This window comes from Poecilia latipinna, unplaced genomic scaffold (assembly GCF_001443285.1).
Source record: "Poecilia latipinna isolate Pla-1442-1.1 unplaced genomic scaffold, P_latipinna-1.0 Scaffold2529, whole genome shotgun sequence".
Lineage (NCBI taxonomy): Eukaryota > Metazoa > Chordata > Actinopteri > Cyprinodontiformes > Poeciliidae > Poecilia > Poecilia latipinna.
Window position 1 is genome coordinate 24,145 of NW_015115145.1, and position 9,866 is coordinate 34,010.

At 48.1% G+C, this 9,866-nt stretch overlaps 1 protein-coding gene and 1 long non-coding RNA gene across 5 annotated transcripts in view; one reads left to right on the forward strand and one right to left on the reverse strand.

The window, feature by feature from the left end:
* Nucleotides 1-2,384: 2,384 nt before the first annotated feature.
* Nucleotides 2,385-9,866, forward strand: part of slc44a1b (solute carrier family 44 member 1b) — a 21,430-nt gene continuing 13,948 nt past the window's right edge. For 2 of the 4 annotated variants that reach the window (XR_001422555.1, XM_015020066.1), the window contains exons 1-9: nucleotides 2,386-2,552; nucleotides 5,877-5,966; nucleotides 6,872-7,014; nucleotides 8,384-8,520; nucleotides 8,739-8,832; nucleotides 8,906-9,075; nucleotides 9,159-9,248; nucleotides 9,320-9,480; nucleotides 9,578-9,764. Coding sequence is in view for 3 of the 4 variants with exons in the window: in XM_015020066.1 (XP_014875552.1) it covers nucleotides 2,496-2,552; nucleotides 5,877-5,966; nucleotides 6,872-7,014; nucleotides 8,384-8,520; nucleotides 8,739-8,832; nucleotides 8,906-9,075; nucleotides 9,159-9,248; nucleotides 9,320-9,480; nucleotides 9,578-9,764 (1,129 nt within the window). In the remaining variant the exon portion in view is untranslated. Of the gene's footprint in view, nucleotides 2,553-3,054; nucleotides 5,563-5,876; nucleotides 5,967-6,871; nucleotides 7,015-8,383; nucleotides 8,521-8,738; nucleotides 8,833-8,905; nucleotides 9,076-9,158; nucleotides 9,249-9,319; nucleotides 9,481-9,577; nucleotides 9,765-9,866 lie in introns of those variants that run through there. The other 2 variants (XM_015020065.1, XM_015020067.1) reach the window with 2 other exon arrangements.
* The window catches only part of LOC106938186 (uncharacterized), a 22,827-nt gene continuing 18,443 nt past the window's right edge, over nucleotides 5,483-9,866 (reverse strand). Inside the window, exon 3 of the long non-coding RNA XR_001422556.1 lies at nucleotides 5,483-5,492. This is a non-coding gene — a long non-coding RNA (uncharacterized LOC106938186). The remainder of the gene's footprint in view (nucleotides 5,493-9,866) is intronic.

Here is a 9,866-nt window from a genome sequence, read left to right on the forward strand (position 1 = left end):
TGTGTCGGGTTTTGCAGTCTTGGGCGACTGTGTGGTCTACAAGGAGTTGGAGTTTGGCTCCTCCGCTATTTATGCCGATGCCCTTCTGTGCCGTGCTCATGTATTTATCCATGTGCCCGCTTATCTTAGCCGCTATGATGCCTGACATGAGCTTCCATGTTGTAGAGAGACAGGTTATCGGCCGATAGTTGGATGGGACTGAACCCTTTGAGGGATCCTTCTGGATCAGGATTGTGCGCCCTTCAGTTAACCATTCAGGGTGAGTCCCATTCTGTAGCAGCTGGTTCAGTTGAGCTGCCAGTCTGCCAGTGAGTTTCTTTAGCCAGTAGGCATGGATCATGTCAGGCCCTGGTGCTTTTTCATACCCGAGACTCTTTCTTGGACATCTGCCACAGTGATGGTTACTGGGGCTTGTTCAGGGAGGTTGCTGTGGTCCTCTCGTAGAGAGGTTACCCACTGTGCATTGCTGTTGTTCCCATATCCCTCCGCCGTATTTCCTGCGCCGCAGCGGCCAATGCGGGGTCTACTCTTATATTATGTCTATGACCGGGACTGTAGCGTTCTGGGGTCCTTCAGCTCCCGCCACGAGAATTTTGCTGACCTCAATGTTTCCTGTTTTATTTTGGCCATTATTGTTAAACTTAGTGTTGATGTGTGTATGATAGGCATGTCTATCGGACAGTTATGTATCGGTTCAACCCTATTCAGGGGTGCTGAGATACACCACTAGAATCGGCACTGGTTTCTATTGCCTTTTTTATATTGATATTGATTAAATACAAGGGTTTCTTTCATTATTTCTTGGAAGGATGGCAATTCTAGACTTTTCCAAAATTGGGGGGTGGGGGGTCCAAACCCCCCCCCAAACCTCCGAAGATTTACGCCTATGTCCACCAGTGAAACCAGTCCCTGAACTGGGATTAACCAGCAGACGTTAGAGTCCCGCCCCTCCCAGCCTGCTGCTGCTCTGATTGGTCGTCATCTGGTCGCACTGCCATCTTCAGTCAATAGAAAACTGGATCAATGTTGCCCCTAAAAAATTATTTCTTGATTGAGAAGTTTTTAAAAGTTTAATTTTTCAGCGTTTCTGTATAAAAGGCGCTGATATTTCTGTATTTTATTTTGTAATATTGGTTTAGAGACTGTCGTAGGAAGTGAGGCTAGGACAGCTAAGCCTGAGTTTAGTACTGCACTCACTGCACCCATAGACCGCTCTTGAGAGTACTCTACTTCCGAGTCAGTTCGCTGCATTTTTCTGCATGTGAGACCACATTCCTGGTGTAGTCTTGAGAAGTGATGCTCCGAGTGTTAAGTTGATGACAGAAAGTAAGTTATCGCATTTAGCGTTCTGTTTGTTTATTCTAGATTCAGTTTATTATATGATTATATAAACTACGGGATATTGTGGGCTCTCTGAGCGCTGGGAACTCAGTTGAGCCTGCTCAGCCTTTGTAGATTTACCTTAAAACCCATTATTTCTAACTGCATTTCGGCTGCATCTGATATTGCTTCCCATCGAGTTATTAGGGCAGACATAGTAATTAAGTGCATGCGCTGCCAGCTGCCGCCATTGTGTAGGGATTTTATCTGGCCACATGACGGCGCCAAAGTGCTTCTTATGTTAAATTCAGCCAAAAGATTGTCTGTTTGTGGGCTTTCACTGAGTTTGTATTAGTTGAACCTCTATTGCTGTAATACATAGGCCTAATGGCAATTTATTTGTTATTGCAGACTGCTGGCAGCACTGAGTATCAAGGCAAATAAACCAGCTCACATCTACAGCAGGTTTTGGTCTCATGTCCTCCTTCCTGTATCCTGACCGATACACCATCTTGTTTGCTGCAAATACCTAAGAACCTAACCTAAATGAACAGTTTCAGTTTTTGAAACGCGATCTTTGCTTACTGAAATATTGGATGGAATTTCTCTCCATAGAAATGGATCAGAACAAACTGATTTGTAGATCTACCAGGGGCTTACTTGGACTACAACATCCAGGCTTTGCTGCTCTCCACTCACACGGAACCAAAGCGCCACCTTGTGGTCTGTCAGGCGAAAGTGGCTCTGAGTTAAGACACTGTCCTCAAATGCGGAGGATGGAGTCTGACCAGATGGCGACTAGATCTCACGTCTCCATGTGTCCCTCGTGTCTTCATATGAACCAGACAATCAATATGAGGCATTCAGGTTTGACACAACCAGCAGGAGGCACTGCTACACTCAAAGCGTGGGATTTCTGTCAGTCTTCCAGCGTTCATTTGCCACGCACGCACACACAAATACACAAACACACACACACACACACACACACACACACACACAGTGTTCAGCCTGGTACAACAGTCAACAACTTAACAAAAGCTCTGTTGTGTATCAGACCCACATCACTGTTGTCCTGAGTCTGACAGCAGCACCAGGACTCTGCTGGTGAATCACAACCACCAGAACCATTGGGACCATCAGAGCCACCAGAACCATCAAAACCTGGATCCAGCATGGATTCGAAGCGGATCTCTTCAGCCTCTCAGCAGCAGGTCCGACTCAGACAAAAGGTCAAGTATTGAGGACAGATCTCTATTTAACTGTTATGTGGGTCTGCTTACTGCTGGTTCTATTGGGTTCTGTAGAGTTCTGTTGGGTTTCGCAGAGGGAATCGGTTCCTCTACTGAGTTTGAAGTCTGAAGGTTTAGCAGAAGCATAGAAGCTGGTTCTGTCAGAACAGAAGTCAGACCAGATAAACAGTTCTGGGCAGACCCAGTCCAGGGGAACTCCTGATCTAAACTAAGCTGACTGAATCGTCCGGGTCTTCTGCTATTCTTGAGATTTCTGATTTCTCAGACGACTGTTGAAGTTTTCTGTAGGACTCTGTCTGAAACAACTGACCAACCGACTGACTGACCAGCTGACCAACCAACCAACCAGTATTGCCATTTAGTTTATCATAACTGCCATAAATGTACTTTATGGCAGTTATTATATGATGGAATTATATGTAAAGCAAGCTTATAAAAGGTTATTTAACAGTTTGTTTACAACTCACTTACAAAATGCTTTAACATCATTTATTTTTAGTTTAATGTTGATTTATAGCTAAACTAGTTTACAATTTACCTAAAATTAATTTGAAGTTATTCTAGAGTTACCCTAAAGTTAGCTTTAGCTTAAATTAGCATACAGCTAGCTGGATACCTCAAGTTTGTTTAAAGTTAGACTAGTTATTGAAAGTTAGCTCAAAGTTAAGATGTAAGTTTAAGGGCCATTGTGTAGTGCAGCAACCGCTACACATGGTGAGCTACAGCCCTCTATGGAGCCGTCCTGGGTTTGATTCCCACCTTGAGACCTTTGCTGCCCATTTCCTGTCTGGTAACTACAAATCAAGGCTGCTAGATCCATAAAGGTTTAAGTTCAAAGTTGTTTTACTGTTTGTTTAGTAAGTTATATCGAGGACAGAGACTGACGGAATAAAAAAAAATCTGTAAGCTTACAGCTAGCTGCAAGCTAGCTTACAGTTAGTTGATAGTCTTTGAAATAGATTAAAATTAGCTTGAAGATAGCTTAGCTTTAAGTTAGTTTAAAATCAACTTAGACATAGTTTACAGTAATTCCTTCTTTATTGGTTTTGGTTCTAAATTGCTTGGTGGAGCAGTCTGGTCTGTTTTGAAGATCTGATTTGAAGGTAACAAACTGAAGTTGGTCCAATCTTGAGTGAATCTCCTGAGATCTAAGATCAGTAGATTAGTTTCCTTTACTCAGTTAGCTACCAAGCCGTGTATAATTTTTCCTGAGTTCAGTGAATGCCTCTCAGCAGCTGATATTTGTGTCAAATTATCTGTCTGAGGTTCTCCTTACAGCTGCTTCAAACACTGTCCTTAGTTACTGCTGTGTGTGTGTGTGTGTGTGTGTGTGTGTGTGTGTGTGTGTGTGTGTGTGTGTGTGTGTGTGTATGTGGTATGTACAGTGTGTGGTGCCTGGTGGAGGCCTTGAACAGTGAGCTCTGTGTTGATGAAGTAAAACAAAGACGTGACTTCTTTAAACGCTGCAGCAGTTCTCACAGTCACTCAAAGCTGCATCTCTGGCTCCTGTTCTGTGTTCTGGACCCGGCAGGTTGGCCCGGTCCGTCTGCGGCAGCACCAGGTGGGATCAGGCCCCAGTGGTCTGTGTGTCTAAATCTGATCTGTAGGTCATTTAGCATGTCATCAAAACATTTCACATGCAGATAGAAGAACCTACCTTGGCTCAGATGTTCCCAGGAGCTGCCTTTTTAAAAAGGTAACAAGAGGCAGATTCATGTGACACACTTTCATCTCACTCATGGTCCCACAGGGGAAACAAAAGCATGCCGCTAAGCATCCTGGGAAAAAACAATAGAAAGTCCACTCCAACTATCTGCTACATTACTACTTTAAAGTTCATTCAAGTTATTAAAATGGGAAACATTTTATGGCAATGATTAGTTTAAAATAATGTCTTGAAAAATGACCATCGTCCTGGGAAATATCAATCAATCAAGTTTATTTTGAGTAGCACAATTTAGATTCAAGGCAGTTCAAACAGCTTTACTTCATAAACACAAAAATAAAAAATCATGAGTCAACACAGAGTTGACAGCTGAGAAACCAGTGACAACTATTACATGCTGATCAGAGCCATCATCAACATCATCAATACACACCAGACATATTCATCAATGTTCCATTTATTGTGGTTCAAGAACTGACCAGCTGGGTTTTAGTCTGGGTTTAAAGGAACTCAGGGTTTTGGCTTTTTTCCAGTTTTCTGGAAGTTTGTTCCAGATTTGTGGTGGATAGAAGTCGAATGCTGCTTCTCCATGAACAACAGCAGATCTGTAGTGGATTAAAGATCAAGAAAACAAACGGCCTGAGGGATTAATATGGAAATGTTTATGCTTGTATCCACACTTGAATAATTTTTACAGTAAATGCTAATCTATCAGGATATTTATGCTGCAGGGTTCAGAGACAGCCGGTCTCCTCTGCCAGAGGCTCAGGTGTTAGTCCTGAACAGGTTTCATTTCTGGTGGGTTTGAAGGAAGCTGGGACAGTTTGGACAGGTGGACCGGTGGGTCCTGCAGGGCGCCTGGGTTCGGATAGTCGGTTCTCTTTGACCGTCAGAAAAGAACCAGGAGGTTCTGGACTCCACCGGTTCGACGAAAACAGCGCCACCCTGCAGTTACTGTCCGCTCAGTGGTCACAGCAGGTACTGCAGCTGCAGCGCCGCTCCGCACGGCCGCTCACTGCGCACGCGCAATGAGATGAATGGCCGCTGCACCTGTCAGTCCACCAGGATGTGTGGCGGACAAATCCTCGGCCGTTAATCCAAGCTCGGTTCGGTCATCGGAGGAGGCTCCCACCGTGGCATGCTGAGCGGACCGGAGCGCTCCGTCTGACCGTCCGGACTCAGCCTCCCCCGGGGCCGCCCGCCTCCTCACCCCGCCTGCAGAGCCTCAGACCCCCGCTGCTGCCGAGCTGAGGCTGCGTGAAGCTCCGTGAAGCTCCGGGCGCGTCCATCCTGACTGCAATGGGATGCTGCGGGAGCGCGGAGGTAAGCAGGCCCGGTCCGGTCCGGTTCGGTCCGGTGTGTGTTCTACTTTGTGGGCTGACACTGTAACGGGATGGAGACTGGTTCTGGAGCAGAAAGGCCCGATCTGAGCTGGGATTACGGCCAGCAGCTCCTTAATCCAATTACAGCATTTCGGTTACCGAGCCGTTACCGGGCCGCTGCTGGTCAACAACAGGGCCAACCGAACCCCAGCAGGGTTCGGGTTAATGGAGGAACCGAGCTGGATGGGCCCGGCCCGGCCCGGTCCCCCAGACCCCGCTCAGCGCTCACTGTGACCGTGTTTGTGTCTGTTTTAGCGGACAAAGAGAGAATGGAGACCGCTGGAGGACCGGAGCTGCACCGACCTGCCCTGGTTCCTGCTCTTCACCGTCTTCTGCGTCGGCATGGTAACCACAGACAGACCATAATACCACCGATTGAATACAGCCGCGATCAGTACCGTTGCTGTAATACCGCTGTGATACAGCAGAGCCAACCATACAGATGCTGCAAACAGCATCACCACCACAGTACTACAGAGTACTGTAGTACTCTAAATACTTCTGCAGTACTGCAGCTTTTCTATAACATGACTATAACAATCCAGTGGTACTATAACTACTATAAAACTACTTTAATACATGAACAGTAGGTGTGTACAGTGTGTTGATAATTCAGGCTGTAGTACCTCATTTACCTGTTCACATGGAGGAAGAACTTCAGGTAGATCTGTGGGTAGAAATGAGCGACACCTCCAGGTGTATTTATATAAAAACATCTTCATTCTGCAGGATGTGCTGCAACAGAAATGTATTTCTGTCTCCGACCCTCCTGAACTGACCCTGATGCTTCCTCAGTAACATTAATGATCCAAATCCATCTCAGTTTTTGTCACCAGCAGACTGTTTATCTGAATATCAACATCAGGTGACCCCCAAACACCTTCCTGACGTCCTTCATGGGCAGGACTGATGCTGCATTCAGGGACAGCAGAGAGCGCAGGTTTCTGCTGATAGGGTTTTTTACACCTGAACCAGAATCTGTATTTATGACATTCATTCCCCACAGTGGAACCGAAGGTCCAATCTGTCATGGAGATGCAGTCTGCTACACACCACAGCAGAACTTTACAGCATCCACATGGTTTCTGATTGGCTCACAGCTCCTCCCACTGAGCTCTGATTGGCTGGAGGTTTGACCTAGATGATTACAGTCAGTGTTGATGTTTGGTTGGGGTCCATCAGATGGAGTGATGGAGTAATATGATGAGGTTCTGATAAAGTTCTGATGAGGTTCTGATGGTGTTCTGCAGGGCAGCATCTGTGGCTTCACCATCGCCACTGGCGGCGCCGCTCGCCTCATCTTCGGCTACGACAGCTACGGCAACACCTGCGGCCGGCGTAACGAGCGGATCGAAGGCGTGCAGCTGAGCGGGCTGGACCACACCGACAGGAAGTGAGTGTTCACTGAGCGGAACCAGAACCAGGAGTTCTGGACAGTCCGAGGTGCCATTGATTCTGTTATGATCCAACATTCTGCTCAGTTCCCTGAAGGTCCAACCAAACTTTGACTAGACCAAACAATCACTGCTCACAACTGCCGACGGCTCTGATCTGCTGAGTCTGGTTCTGTCTATCCTGGTTCAGTCCATCCTGGTTCTGTTCATCCTGGTTCTGTCCATCCTGGTTCTTACTATCCTGGTTCAGTCCATCCTGGTTCTGTCCATCCTGGTTCTGTCCATCCTGGTTCTGTTCCATTACTCCTAGCTGCGGTATTCAGGCGATGAGACTTTCAACACCCTAATCAAGACACTCAGCTAAGAGCATGAGTGCTAACCTCAGTCTGGCGGCCATCTTGTTTCTAAACAAGAGGTTTTCTCTTTCAGCCGTTCCAAGCTGCCATCTTGGTTCAGGGTCACGACCTTTGACCTTTACCCTATTAACTGAGGCCTGCAGAGTCTGAGCTGGAGCTCTGGGGTTTCTGATCATTTCTTTGACCTCTGACCTTGACGTCTGAGATGTTCTCCAGTGAGCAGAACTTTCTGTTGCTCTGCAGCCGACTGCAGAGTTTCATTGTTCCTCAGTACTGTGTAATCCTACAGTAATACTACAGTAATACAGTAGCAGTGCTATAGTTTTAGGATGGTGACTTATTGTGTAATCTGGACCTGTAAGGCTACATAGTAATAAAGTAAAAAAGTAGTACTACAGTATTATAACATTGCTGTAGTATTACTGGAGTAGTATAACTGTAATACTGTGATATTACTGTAGTGTTACCATAGTATTTCTGTGATACTGTAGTATTACTTCAGCTCTGTGACAATAGCTTCAGTGTTGTGGCTCCTTCTGGCACTTGAACACATGGTGCATTCAAGGTCCTGTGGGAGAGTTTTATGCTGACAGATGGTGAAAGCTGTGACTCATCAGCAGAGCTGCTTACACACACACACACACACACACACACACACACACACACACAGAGCCTATTTTTACCTGCAGCTCCACCTGCAGGAGGCCGATCAGCTCAGGCCGACTTCCTGAGACATTCAGGATGATGGATCCGTTGGACAGACGCAGCAGAAACAGACTGAGGACTGAAAGGACGACTGAGGTCCAGTTCTGCACCGGGTCGCTATGGTTCTGTCTGGTTCTGGTTATCACACTCAGTTTTCCATTTCTTTCGATTTCTTTTTCTCTTTGTCTCCATGTCCCATTGGTCCCACGTCCACATTCTACTGGTTGTGTTGGTTCTGGTCCAACTGGTCATAGAGGGTCACCTGTAGGGCGGTGGTTCTCGCCTGACTCTCTGCTGCCCCCTGCAGGTTCGTCTTCTTCCTGGATCCCTGCAACATCGACATCGTCCAGAGGAAAATCAAGTCGATGGCTCTGTGTGTGTCCCTGTGCCCCCCCGAGGAGCTGAAGACCCACCAGGACCTGAAGAGGTTCGCCATGACCAATGGTGAGCTAACCCATGGCCACGCCCACCTGGCCACGCCCACCTGGGCCTCACCTTAAGCTGCAGCAGCTTCCTGTTCAGCAGGAACTGATCCTGGCTCAGTGTTTCCATGAGCTGCAGTATGTCTGGAGCACATCTCCTCAGTGCTGGAGGAGATGATGATGATGGCGATGAAGATGATGATGATGTGATGAAGATGAGCTTGTCCTCCATGTTTGCAGGTTCAGAGCTCTGCTCCTATGAGTTGCCGGCTCATCGTTACCCGGCGCTACCAGAGCGATTCTCCAGGTGTCCCAAGCTTCCCGTCCCCCGCAGGTAGGGGGCACTTTCCGCTATCTGCCCCTGATCTCTAACCTCTGACCCCTGACCTCTGACCTGTCTGTCCCAGCAAGCCGCTACCGCTCTTCAACCGCTGCACGCCGGTGGACGTGTCATGCTACGCCCGGTTCGCCGAGGCGGTGGTGACCTTCGTGGGCGACAGCAGCGTCCTGCATCGCCTCATCGCCGGTGTCGCCGCCAGCAAAGAGATCATCGTCGGACTCTGTGTCCTCGCCTTAGGTAAGCACCGGCGGCCATGATGTCACTTCCGCCTTGCTGTGACGTCAGTTCCTGTAGCCTGACCGCTGTGCCCTGTCCTCCAGCGCTGTCCATGGTCCTGATGGTGATTATCCGCTACATCTCGGCCGTGCTGGTCTGGATCCTCACCTCGCTGGTGGTGCTGGGCTCCCTGGGTGAGGTCACTTCCTGTGTGCTGTGGGACAGGTGAGGTCACTTCCTGTGTGATGCTGTGTTTGTGTCTCAGCGGGAACCAGCGTCCTCTGGTGGCTCTACATTGACCACCGGCTGTACGCCAACGACACGTCCTCCAAGGACCCCACGGAGGCCAAACAGGAGGCACCGGAGGGGCAGCGGGACGGCGGCCAGGCGCTGCTGGTCTACGCTGCCGCCGCCACCATCTTCACCGTACGTACCGAACCAGAACCAGAAAATGCAGAGCCAGTGCTTTAGCTCTGAATGTGTATGTGTGTGTGTGTGTGTGTGTGTGTGTGTGTGTGTACAGATCATCCTGCTGCTGCTGATGCTCTTCATGCGGAAGCGCGTGGCGCTCACCATCGCTCTGTTCCACGTCGCAGGAAAAGTCTTCATCCACCTGCCGCTGCTCACCCTGCAGCCCTTCATCACCTTCCTAGCCCTGCTCCTCTTCTGGGTCTACTGGATCCTGGTTCTGCTCTTCCTGGGAACCACCGGTTGGACCACACACACTCACGCACACAAATGCACACACACTTAATTTCTTTAACCTAACCCTAAATTTTCCTTAAACCTCAAGTTTATAGCTAATCCTACCT